The sequence below is a fragment of the Leptodactylus fuscus genome, chromosome 4 (assembly GCF_031893055.1).
Source record: "Leptodactylus fuscus isolate aLepFus1 chromosome 4, aLepFus1.hap2, whole genome shotgun sequence".
Taxonomy (NCBI): domain Eukaryota; kingdom Metazoa; phylum Chordata; class Amphibia; order Anura; family Leptodactylidae; genus Leptodactylus; species Leptodactylus fuscus.
The window spans coordinates 19,643,815-19,657,987 of NC_134268.1; the positions used below are offsets into that span (position 1 = coordinate 19,643,815).

The 14,173-nt window shown below is 37.8% G+C and overlaps 1 protein-coding gene across 1 annotated transcript in view; it reads left to right on the top strand.

The window, feature by feature from the left end:
• The window catches only part of TBC1D31 (TBC1 domain family member 31), a 33,185-nt gene extending 19,755 nt beyond the window's left edge, over positions 1-13,430 (top strand). The window contains exons 14-22 of the mRNA XM_075270128.1: positions 6,926-7,105; positions 7,473-7,705; positions 8,227-8,379; positions 9,455-9,683; positions 9,770-9,904; positions 10,044-10,238; positions 11,675-11,828; positions 12,447-12,572; positions 13,192-13,430. Coding sequence (XP_075126229.1) covers positions 6,926-7,105; positions 7,473-7,705; positions 8,227-8,379; positions 9,455-9,683; positions 9,770-9,904; positions 10,044-10,238; positions 11,675-11,828; positions 12,447-12,572; positions 13,192-13,334 — 1,548 coding nt within the window. The 3' untranslated portion in view covers positions 13,335-13,430. The remainder of the gene's footprint in view (positions 1-6,925; positions 7,106-7,472; positions 7,706-8,226; positions 8,380-9,454; positions 9,684-9,769; positions 9,905-10,043; positions 10,239-11,674; positions 11,829-12,446; positions 12,573-13,191) is intronic.
• Positions 13,431-14,173: the final 743 nt, after the last annotated feature.

The following is a 14,173-nucleotide window of genomic DNA, read 5'->3' on the forward strand; positions in this document are numbered from 1 at the left end:
TCCATATATACATGCATACTTCACACTGGAGCTCCAGACACACACACATCCATTAAATCATAAAGATTATGATAAATTATTTTCCTACAAATAATCACAGGGTTAGTTATAATTCCTGCACAGCTGAATATTGAGGAAAAATAAACAAACATGTCATTAGTTGGCTTCGACTTCTTATCAATGTGTATATCACTGAAAAATAAACATAATAATGATTATCTAAAATTTATGCCATTAATCCAATTCTAAAGACATTAAATATGATTTAAACAGCCAATACTGATACCAACATTACATATTAATATCTTTGTGCAGTTTTTGAATATGTCTATGGCAAACCCCTCTCTTCTAATTACCACAGATGTTCAGAACCTTTTAAACTATATTTGAGGTTTTGCCTTAAGGGCCAACTGCCAGAATTTTAACATTTTTTTCTTTATGAGATTCCAATCAAAGTTTTTACCACTGTTACACAAGGTTTAAAAATCAAATACTGGCATTTCTAAAAACAGCTTACATTATACAGTTACAAATTATTAAACCATATATTCATAATTCTCCATACATTATACCAATGATGTTACATCGTATCACTCATAGCTGAAATCTTAGCTACCTGCCGTGTCTCCCCTCCCCCCTTCTTGCTACCAAACCTGTATACCATGATACCTCTGCTGTGGAGATATACGAGTCACACTGGGGGGAGGGGCCTGACCTTCATCATCACTCACATGGCACTAACAACACAATGCCATGTGCAGAACACATTGATCTTTTAACTGGACTGAGTGTGTGTCCACTATGCATTTCCTTACACTAAGGAAAATATACAAACACTTAATACCTTATTTCTGTAACCATTCCTTACTTAATTTGTTTTTCCAACTATCCAACATCTTATCAGCAGTTTCTCACCTCCATTTCTAACTGCTCTTTCCTTAAACTATCTTTTGGGTTGATTTCCATACTGGCTGACTCTGCACTCCTCCCATTCTGTTCTTCAATCAGAGCTTATTCCTCTTTGTAACTTATGCTCCTGTATCTGTCCTGCATGATCTAATCTCCATTGGTTCCCAACATTTACTATCAAACAATCCTATCTTAGGAACCCCTGCTCTCTTAAGGATTTTTATTTATTTATTTATTTATTTATTTTTCTTTTACTTGGGCGGCAACTTCTCTCTCTCTCTCTTTCTATTAGTTCATATGGGGTGTACCATATCTCAGAGGGTCCCTTCCCCATACTAGCTGATGGCCAGTCAGCTGTGAGCTTCCCACCCCTCTAGGGCAATTAAGACAATAGAGGGTCACCCTTGACTACTCGAGGGTCATACATACTGACCTCTCTTAGTGGGATCTCCCAAACAGTCACTCTGTTTTCACTGAACTAATCTCTAATGTACAAGTTTCCGGTATCTGTGCTCAAGGCAAAACCTATTCTGAACACCCCTGAATCTTTACACGTACTTGCGCGGATTCTACTCAGTCCTTAGTGTTTAAACAAGGACTTTTCAATCACTCAGTATTAAGGATGGAGACTGACTCTCCCTTCTATGCCTCCCTATACACTTTATAACAGATGTATCAATCAAATCACAGCATGGACAGTATACAAAGAATGAGGTATAACATTCCCACCCCCTTTACAGACAATATATTCTACTGGTTCTTCCGAGCTATATAAAAATGGCGTTGATTTTATACTATATGCAGCACTAACCTCACTTATCAACACACAGGATCCGGGACACGTAGGAACTCAGATTAATTATTTGGTAAAGCAAACGCTTACCTTTCTTTCAGCGCTGATTTATTCATCTGAGGTCCTCCGGGCCCGTCTCCAAATCGGTTGGTGAGTGGATCAGTACACTATCGGCTGCACATCAAACGATCATCAACGCCCTCACGTTGGGCGCCAATTTCTGTCGGGGGAAAATCATAATACCCCAGAGATATGCTGTCTGTAAAGGAAAATTAATTAACAGGCCAAGATCGGCCTCCGCCATCTTGGCCTGGAGAACCACAAGACACATGGTGGTCGTGTATCAAAATGGATTCTGGTTTAATGGTGGCTAGAACAAAGTATATATCACATGGCATAGACAGAACAGGATTGGCTAGTATAATTAGCCTAACATCTATTGGTGGAGAAGTTTGTAACAATAGCCCTGATGCATATCTATTGGATAAGAAACTGGAGAGAGGTCACACCCCCCTGAGGACTCTAAAATGGAGTCTTGTGAGCACATGGTCTGGTGACCGCATGATCACACAAAATGGCGGCCATCAGCACATGTCTCAAATACACATCCTAGATGTCTATCTCATGGTATTCTAAAGACAATAGACATCCTTGTTGGAGACAATTAACTTAATTACCCTTCTCTTGTCCCTTTATCTTAAAAAGGGTCTTTGGTCTTTGATCCTTTCCTAACAATGCCCGTGGTTCCTGCCGAACTGTCTCCATTTTAATTAGTTTCTTTGTAAGATAGCATCACCCAATACACAGAGCATAGTATTTACATAACCAGTCTGGCAAGATCCAAACTGCATCTCTCTGGGAGAGAGAGATGGACAGATAGAACCATCTCAGCCCCCACCTCTATACACAATTTTTCATAAGATATTATTGTTCCCCCACACTATACTATATTATACTACTATAATACTGCTCCTATGTACAAGAATATAACTACTATAATACTGCCCCCTATGTACAAGAATATAACTACTATAATACTGCCCCCTATGTACAAGAATATAACTACTATAATACTGCCCCCTATGTACAAGAATATAACTACTATAATACTGCCCCCTATGTACAAGAATATAACTACTATAATACTGCCCCTATGTACAAGAATATAACTACTATAATACTGCTCCTATGTACAAGAATATAACTACTATAATACTACTCCTATGTACAAGAATATAACTACTATAATACTGCCTCCTATGTACAAGAATATAACTACTATAATACTACTCCTATGTACAAGAATATAACTACTATAATACTGCCCCCTATGTACAAGAATATAACTATTATAATACTGCTCCTATGTACAAGAATATAACTATTATAATACTGCTCCTATGTACAAGAATATAACTACTATAATACTACCTTCTATGTACAAGAATATAAGTACTATAATACTACTCCTATGTACAAGAATATAACTACAATAATACTACTCCTATGTACAAGAATATAACTACTATAATACTGCCCCCTATGTACAAGAATATAACTACTATAATACTACTCCTATGTACAAGAATATAACTATTATAATACTGCTCCTATGTACAAGAATATAACTACTATAATACTGCCCCCTATGTACAAGAATATAACTATTATAATACTGCTCCTATGTACAAGAATATAACTATTATAATACTGCTCCTATGTACAAGAATATAACTACTATAATACTACCTTCTATGTACAAGAATATAAGTACTATAATACTACTCCTATGTACAAGAATATAACTACTATAATACTGCTCCTATGTACAAGAATATAACTACTATAATACTACCTCCTATGTACAAGAATATAACTACTATAATACTATTCCTATGTCCAAGAATATAACTACTATAATACTGCTCCTATGTACAAGAATATGACTACTATAATACTGCTCCTATGTACAAGAATATAACTACTATAATACTGCTCCTATGTACAAGAATATAACTACTATAATACTGCTCCTATGTACAAGAATATAACTACTATAATACTACTCCTATGTACAAGAATATAACTACTATAATACTACCTCCTATGTACAAGAATATAACTACTATAATACTACTCCTATGTACAAGAATATAAGTACTATAATACTACTATGTACAAGAATATAACTACTATAATACTGCTCCTATGTACAAGAATATAACTACTATAATACTACCCCTATGTACAAGAATATAACTACTATAATACTACCTCCTATGTACAAGAATATAACTACTATAATACTATTCCTATGTCCAAGATTATAACTACTATAATACTGCTCCTATGTACAAGAATATAACTACTATAATACTACTCCTATGTACAAGAATATAACTACTATAATACTACCTCCTATGTACAAGAATATAACTACTATAATACTACTCCTATGTACAAGAATATAAGTACTATAATACTACTCCTATGTACAAGAATATAACTACTATAATACTGCTCCTATGTACAAGAATATAACTACTATAATACTGCTCCTATGTCCAAGAATATAACTACTATAATACTACTCCTATGTACAAGAATATAACTACTATAATACTACCTCCTATGTACAAGAATATAACTACTATAATACTACTCCTATGTACAAGAATATAAGTACTATAATACTATTCCTATGTCCAAGATTATAACTACTATAATACTGCTCCTATGTACAAGAATATAACTACTATAATACTGCTCCTATGTACAAGAATATAACTATTATAATACTGCTCCTATGTACAAGAATATAACTACTATAATACTGCTCCTATGTACAAGAATATAACTACTATAATACTACTCCTATGTACAAGAATATAACTATTATAATACTGCTCCTATGTACAAGAATATAACTACTATAATACTGCTCCTATGTACAAGAATATAACTACTATAATACTGCTCCTATGTACAAGAATATAACTACTATAATACTACTCCTATGTACAAGAATATAACTACTATAATACTACCTCCTATGTACAAGAATATAACTACTATAATACTACCTCCTATGTACAAGAATATAAGTACTATAATACTACTCCTATGTACAAGAATATAACTACTATAATACTGCTCCTATGTACAAGAATATAACTACTATAATACTACCTCCTATGTACAAGAATATAACTACTATAATACTATTCCTATGTCCAAGAATATAACTACTATAATACTACTCCTATGTACAAGAATATAACTACTATAATACTACCTCCTATGTACAAGAATATAACTACTATAATACTACCTCCTATGTACAAGAATATAAGTACTATAATACTACTCCTATGTACAAGAATATAACTACTATAATACTGCTCCTATGTACAAGAATATAACTACTATAATACTACCTCCTATGTACAAGAATATAACTACTATAATACTATTCCTATGTCCAAGAATATAACTACTATAATACTGCTCCTATGTACAAGAATATAACTACTATAATACTGCTCCTATGTACAAGAATATAACTACTATAATACTACTCCTATGTACAAGAATATAACTACTATAATACTGCCCCCTATGTACAAGAATATAACTACTATAATACTGCCCCTATGTACAAGAATATAACTACTATAATACTGCTCCTATGTACAAGAATATAACTACTATAATACTACTCCTATGTACAAGAATATAACTACTATAATACTGCCTCCTATGTACAAGAATATAACTACTATAATACTACTCCTATGTACAAGAATATAACTACTATAATACTGCCCCCTATGTACAAGAATATAACTATTATAATACTGCTCCTATGTACAAGAATATAACTACTATAATACTACCTTCTATGTACAAGAATATAAGTACTATAATACTACTCCTATGTACAAGAATATAACTACAATAATACTACTCCTATGTACAAGAATATAACTACTATAATACTGCCCCCTATGTACAAGAATATAACTACTATAATACTACTCCTATGTACAAGAATATAACTATTATAATACTGCTCCTATGTACAAGAATATAACTACTATAATACTGCCCCCTATGTACAAGAATATAACTATTATAATACTGCTCCTATGTACAAGAATATAACTATTATAATACTGCTCCTATGTACAAGAATATAACTACTATAATACTACCTTCTATGTACAAGAATATAAGTACTATAATACTACTCCTATGTACAAGAATATAACTACTATAATACTACTCTTATGTACAAGAATATAACTACTATAATACTGCTCCTATGTACAAGAATATAACTACTATAATACTACTCCTATGTACAAGAATATAACTACTATAATACTACTCCTATGTACAAGAATATAACTACTATAATACTACTCCTATGTACAAGAATATAACTACTATAATACTACCTCCTATGTACAAGAATATAACTACTATAATACTGCTCCTATGTACAAGAATATAACTATTATAATACTACTCCTATGTACAAGAATATAACTACTATAATACTACTCCTATGTACAAGAATATAACTACTATAATACTGCTCCTATGTACAAGAATATAACTATTATAATACTGCTCCTATGTACAAGAATATAACTATTATAATACTACTCCTATGTACAAGAATATAACTACTATAATACTACCTCCTATGTACAAGAATATAACTACTATAATACTACTCCTATGTACAAGAATATAACTACTATAATACTACTCCTATGTACAAGAATATAACTACTATAATACTACTCCTATGTACAAGAATATAACTACTATAATACTACCTCCTATGTACAAGAATATAACTACTATAATACTGCTCCTATGTACAAGAATATAACTATTATAATACTACTCCTATGTACAAGAATATAACTACTATAATACTACTCCTATGTACAAGAATATAACTACTATAATACTGCTCCTATGTACAAGAATATAACTATTATAATACTGCTCCTATGTACAAGAATATAACTATTATAATACTACTCCTATGTACAAGAATATAACTACTATAATACTACCTCCTATGTACAAGAATATAACTACTATAATACTACTCCTATGTACAAGAATATAACTATTATAATACTGCTCCTATGTACAGGAATGTTCTTTGGTCCTATGTAACAGTCTCATTCTTCTCCTGTACAGGTCTATGCGTGGCCTCTGTTGGAAACATTATTCTCTGAAGTTTTAACAAGAGAGGAATGGCTGAAGCTGTTTGATAATGTATTTTCCAATCACCCGGCCTTCCTGCTGCTTGCGGTTGTGTCCTATATCCTGTGCTCACGCTCTCCATTACTACATTGCAACCAGAAAGAAGACTTTGATGTATTACATGTATTTCTCTTCTATGTAATCCGTCACCCCCATATCTATTCCGTTGCTTTTCCATAATAAGGGAGGGGCTGAATCAGATCTGCTATTATTATTCTCCCTTCAGACCCCAGAGTATAATTCGTAGAGACGCTGGGAAGGTATAAAAAATATGTTGGGGTCACCCATCACCTCCCATTGTAAAATTGAGCGTGTCCTAAACACCATTATTTTTAATGAGGGTAAAATTCTTGATTAATCACCGTTTTAATTTAGATCATAATCGCCCAGTCCTAATGTGACACTATTTATCTATAGGAGACAATTCTATCTTTTTGATTCCTCACTTTTTTTTTTTCTTTTTTTTTCTATTATTTTGTAGTATTTTTTCCATCACCGGAATAATCTGGACGTCGACACAATGATTAAAGAAGCTTATCATGTTATGGACGCGACACCGGCTGAAATTCACCCCCAACGCCTGCTGAATGAGTTTGCACCTCTTACTAAAGGACAATATCCCATATTCAACAAGTACCCCAAATTCATTGTGGACTATCAGAGTCAAGAGAGGGAGAGAATCCGGCAGGAGGAGTTGGAGTATTTACGAGAGAGGTTAGAGAGCCCGTTAAAGGGGTTGTCTTCCCATCATTATTATTATATTTTAGTAAAAAATATTACAGATCACATCACCTATCCTTAATAAATGAGTCCAAAAATTTTCCCAACACCGTTCCCAACATTACATTATAGATTATAGGGGGAAAGAAAGGGAATAAGCTTTAATATCTACATGGTATTATAGAAATATTCCAGTGAAGAGCTATGACATTTATTTACTTAGTATAGCACCACCTAGTGTTAAGAGTGTATAGCAATGCGCACGTCCACCTAATGTGCTGGCAGGCTTGTGCACGCACATGCTCAGTCACTCCCTCACAGCCAAGTCTAGGCAGGTCAGAGAGTATCCAAACCTCTGCAGTAACATGGCGGTGCAGGTGACTCCTACTCCAGAGAGTGTAAGCAAGGATTGCCGCATCAAAGAGTATACATGGAAGCAAGCAATGAAAATTTAAGATCTATAGATAACGTCTTTTTTTTCTGTTATCCTGAGTATTATTGTGTGTTACCTGCAGACAAATATCCCATGAAATGGAGGCGGAAGGTTTAAGACGTAGAGCGGAGGATGAGGCCTGGTACCAGCAACAGGAACTTCTCCGAGGGGCAGAACAGCAGAGGCGGCAACTTCTTATCGAAGAGGAACAAAGACTCCTGCAGCAGAGGCAAAGGTAAAGGACCTGCATGTGTAGGCCACAGCCTGCGATCATCTAGACCTCTTCTTTATTGTACAGTATTTGTGGGGAAATATGTTCTGCCCCGTATACCAGACACCATTACCCACGTACCCTTTGCCCCCTGATGTTTCACTGGAGACCCCCAGGAATAGTTGGAAAGTCCTGAGAAAATCTGCAGGTTCAGACAACTTTCCACCAATATATAGGTCAGGGGACAATCGTACACATTAGGGAGAGTGTGTGTCTACATAGGCGTACGGAGACTTACAAGTCATTCCTGCTCCGCTAGGGATTCTGGGTAAAAAATATGCAAATCTATTCTCCAGGATGTAATTAGGAGAACAGTGCACTCTGTATGCCGCCCTCTAGAGGGCAGCCTCCTTAACATCATGCATGACTCAGTTAATAAGCCTACTAACATGATGCGGATTTAATTGCCAAATTAGTATTTCTATTCCAAAAGGAACAGATTCCCAGCTATGGACCGCGCTGTTTCGGTCTTTTGGACCTCCTCAGCATAGCGCAGCATACAGAGGCACTGTTCTCCTAATTACATCCTGGAGAGTAGATTTGCATATTTTTTACCCAGAATCCCTAGCGGAGCAGGAATGACTTGTAAGTCTCCGTACTGCCTATGTAGGCACACACTCTCCCTAGTGTGTATGATTATCCCCTGACCCTGGTCTATAGTCTCTCACTCTGCCAAATCAGTATCCCTGCGCTATGCTGAGGAGGTCCAAAAGACCGAAACAGCGCTGTCCACAGCTGGGAATCTGTTCCTTTTTGAATAGAAACACTAATTTGGCAATTAAATCCGCACCATGTCAGTAGGCTTATTAACTGAGTCATGCATGATGTTAAGGGGGCTGCCCTCTAGAGGGCGGCATACAGAGGCACTGTTCTAATTACATCCTGGAGAATAGATTTGCATATTTTTTACAACAATATATGGGAATGTTATTCTCTGGTCCATTAGAAAGACACATCAATTGTAGTCAAGGTAATCTTCTTAACGGTGGATGTATTTGTGAGATATCCACTCATCGTCCACAACTGTGTTCCCTTCTAGGCTCGGAGCAGTGAAACGAGAGCTCAAGCTAAAGGAACTTCAGCTTCTAGAGGGAGCAAGAAGACGTTTTATGAAATATCAACAGGATCAAAGAAAGATGGAACTGAGACGTCTGGACGATGAGATTGAGAGGAAGATGTGTGTACGGGAGAGGGAAGCGGCGTCCGTGGTCCAGGACGTGGAGATCCGGCAGATGGAGCTAGAGGCTCAGAGACGATTCTATGAACAGGTATCTGTGTGTGTCATGCACTGCAGTGTGTGATTTTTGCCTACAATTGACACTGATTTCTTTTAATTTACTTTTATAATATATAGCAATTGGCTAAGGAGCTGGAGGCCGAGACGCAGGAAGTGAAAGGAGAGCTCGACACCAAGCGGAGGCAGGCCGGGCTGGAGGAGCAGATGTTCTGGAGACTGATGGAAACCGAGGAAGATCTCAAAGATAAAAAGGTCTATATCCATATGTACAAATGAGTCAGGATCGATGTGTCAATCAGCAATTTCCGCTCGGTTCCATCTGTAAATTTGTTGCTATTTTTGTAAAATTTCAAAAGAAAAAAATTTAATTTTTTCTTTTTAAATCTTAAAGCTTCTGGAAGAGAGTTTGGCAAAAGCCGACCGTTTATGTTCAGAGACCGAGTGGAAGCTCCAGGCGCTTCATAAGCAAAAAGAGGACGACGTTCAGCGCGGGAAACATTATGAAGATGTGGCGAAATTAGCCGACAGCATCAAGGAGCAGGAGAAGCAGCTGTGTGATGTCATCAAAGAACTGGAAGTGAGAAAGGTAACGAAAATAATCCGCCGGATAGATTTGTATCACTGAATCGCAAAACAGTCAGTTTTAGTAAATTGTATTTGTTGTCATACAGTAAAGTGAAGCGTGCGTTTTCAGTGATTTTGTGTTAGACGTTGCTGCTTTTGTCAGCTTCCTCGTCTGCCTGTTTCTCACACCGTACAAAGCTCTAATGTGACGTAAACAGAATCTCCTCGCTGACTGGATGTCACAGGACTCCATCTTTGATACATACTTTGAAACGGATGATTTACTATGTTTCTGCCGCGTGAATGAAACAAACAGTCCTATACGCAGGTCCTATAACTGTCACCTATGCTGCATTGGAGTTGGCTTACCTAACCTTATCTAGGAGTCTGTGCAATGAGAGGGAGTTTATTCATAACTAGCCTCTGCCCGCGACTTCGTGTGCGTGTTGTTGACGTCGTTGATCCGCCTATATTCAGCAAATTGCTGCCGTCGATGGTTTTCCTGCTACGGTATTTCTGCAGCTCTTAAGTTGTACTGCTGCTGAACTTGTTCCTCGCACTGTGCCTGTGATTGTTCCGGCATCTCAGCAGCTCGCTGGGATGCCATATAATGAGCATGTTGATGGCACCGATGATCCCCCTCAGCTCCCCTTGAGGAGACCTCTGTGACTTCTGGCTTCCTTCATAGCTCTCATTTTTAGAAATTTTTACCAGCATGTTTAAAAGTAGCAAACGGGCAACACAGTGGCTCAATGGTTAGTACTGCAGCGCTGGAGTCCTGGGTTCGAATCCCGCCAGGAACAATATCTGCAAGGAGTTTGTATGTTCTCCCCGTGTTTGCGTGGATTTCCTCCCATTCTACAAAGACATACTGATAGGAAAAAAAAATGTATATTGTGATCCCTATATGGGGCTCACAATCTACATTAAAAACAAATAAAATAGAAGTAGCAAACTGCATTAAAGGTGTTTTCCCATCCAATGTGTCAGCACTGCCTGGAGCAGATCAGATAATATGCCAATGCATGTACACAATGGACTCAGTGTTATCTGAGTGTTTACACAGAGAGATAACAGACCTGGCTTTATCAGAAGCTGAGATAAGAGCAGTGTAATATAGTATGTGAACATAAATTCATAACAGTTGTGAAGCCATGTCATTTACCGGGATGAAAAGTAGCCAATGTGTTAATCCAGGTGATAATCTATCTATGTGCCGAATTTCATTCAAATCCGTTCAGCTGTTTTTGCGTGATTGAGAAACAAACATCCAAACTTTCACATGTATAATATTAGTAGGATGTTATGTACAGAGGGCCGGGCACAAGGCAGTGGAGCCTGAATGACCACTGAATGTCTCTGCTCTGAGACTGCCCGCTGTCGTCTCCAAGATGTAAAGAGAGCATTTCACTTCTGAAAAGTCAGTCATTTCCATATTGTGCTGCTTGTTCTCCACAGTGGGCAGAAGTTTCGAGCAGACAGTCACAGGTGGAGACCGAGCGGCTCTCAAAATCCACATTGGATGCAGAAAGGAGAAAGTTTTTACGTACAGGAATGGTGCAGGAGGTGCAGCCGGAGGACGTCCTGCCGGAGACCGAGAGCGAATATTCTGGTCTGTAGACACCGCGTTTCTTGTCTGTCTTTGGTTCAGTCTGCCCTTTATTTTGTATAAATTTTTCTCTAAACTTAAAGTGCACCTTCACTTATAAAACCACTTTCCATAAATGAATAGTACAGGTGAATATAAGAAACTTTTATAATATATTCTATTAAAGAAATCTGTTTCCTTCTCCATCTAGACTCCTCCTTATCTTCACTCTGTATAGAATCTGTCTCCAGTTCACACACAGAAGACTATGGAGAGAAGAGGGGGAGGAGGAAGCTGTTAATTGATTTATTGCCTCATTAATTATCTTGAAGATATAGCAGTGTCAGAACAGCTACCTCACTTACAGTGTAACCGCTTTACTCCTCCATCCCCTCTCCATAGACTTCTATGTAAAAAGTAACTGGATAGATGGAGAAAGAAACTTATTGCAGTAATACAATATATTACAAAGTTTCTTACTATTGTTTTATGACAAGTTGTTGATGTAATACGTCCTCCTTCCTATGGGGGCGCTGCAGGGATGTGGGAACATTTGCAGTTGGGTTCAAAGATTGCAGCTGATCTCTGGGGGTGGGGGCAATCTTGGGATTTCTCATACTGTGTATTTCCTCTGGTTTACAGACAGGCTTCGGGACTTGACTCTACATTCTCCGGATAAGAATTCCCCGCAGACTGATAAAGAAGTTCCGAGCAAACCACAAAATGTTTGTCTTAATGACGTTTCTTCCTCCAGCTCCTCCACACATTGTAAGTCGTATGTAACACTGGAGTCTATTTCCGGTATTTTCTCTCTGCGGCCTCTTCATACTGATCAGGTATCCACCGAATTGCGGTAGTTTCGGTGAACTTCAGTGCCACTCCTATTACTTCACTAGGAGCGGTACTGCATGCGCCACGTACCAGGAGGCCGCTAGGTCTGACCTGTGTCGGGTTCTGGTGTCGGGCCCCGGCATATCACATACTGACTCATCAAAAGAAAAATTTGATTTTGGACCGGACAACTGTTTTAAAGGGTAAATGTACAAAAATCGTGTAAGCTTTCTCTTGTACCTGAGCCCTTACTGGCCATTCATATGGCGGGAACAAAAATCAAATGAATGGGGCTGAGTTGCAATACCAAGCACAGCCACTGTACAATGTATGGCGCTATACTTGGTAGTGAAGAGGCTGCAGCAATCAATATTGTAGTCTTAGATAAGCTCGCTTTAAGATAATTTTCCAGGCTTACCTGCAGTCCTATGTAACCCACAGATAACACATCCCATGAGTGGTGGCAGATGTTAAAGATTCTGAGCTATATATATATATATATATATATATATATATATATATTATAATATAATATAATGTTTTGTCATTGATATAGTTTCTCTGGATCGAGGAAGAGAACACTTGGAGAGTAAGGAACGTGCCTTAATGTCAGAAGTCCGAGAACTCAGGCAGAAGCTGGCGTCCCAAGCCCGGAGAAAGTACCGCACCACGCACCTCCCGGACACGCAATGGACATGACGGCCACTTGGGGTTATTTTATTTATCGGCCTATTTATTTTTAGTCGTGTTTTTCATATTTTGTACAGTAAATCTGAATCTCGGTGTATATGATCATTAAACATGTTTTATTACTAAAGAGATGGTATATTTTGTTATCACTCAATTTTTTCTAGTTAGCATGTCGGAATAGCCTTGGGAAAGGCTTTTCTTCTCTTACCTTTCGTCGTCTTCTCCGCACCGTCTTTCGCCTACTATCCCGGTTCTTGTTGTTATGCAAATTAGCTCTCTCACAGCACTGGGGGAGAACTCTCTCCAGCGCCGCCTCCATCTTTGTCCTCTTCATCCTCTTCTTCCAGCGGTGGCTTGTAACTTCTAGGCCTTGGGCAGAGCTTACAATACTGTGCAAGCGGCCATTTTCTTGTGGCCTGTGGGCATGCACAGTCTGCTCTGCCCGAGGCCTATAAGTTACAAGCCACCGCCGGAAGAAGAGGCTGAAGAGGACACTGTGACGAAGATGGAGGCGGCGCTGGAGAGAGTTCTCTCGCAGCATTGGGGACGCCCCCAGTACTGGTTGAGTGCTGGGGCCCGCCCTCAGTGCTGTGAGAGAGCTAATTTGCATACTGACAAGAACCGGGATTGTAGGCAAACGGCGGTGCGGAGAAGACAATGAAAGGTAGGAGAAGAATAGCTTTTCTTAAGGCTATTCCTATGTAGTAGCTAGAAAAAATTGTGTCTGAGTGATAGGATCCCTTTAGCGATGCAAGAACACGAGCTGCAATATCTTCTAGCATCCACTAGGTGGCACTGGCTTCCTGGTTGGGAAAAAAATACTGATAGAGGAATTTGTGGGTGTTTTT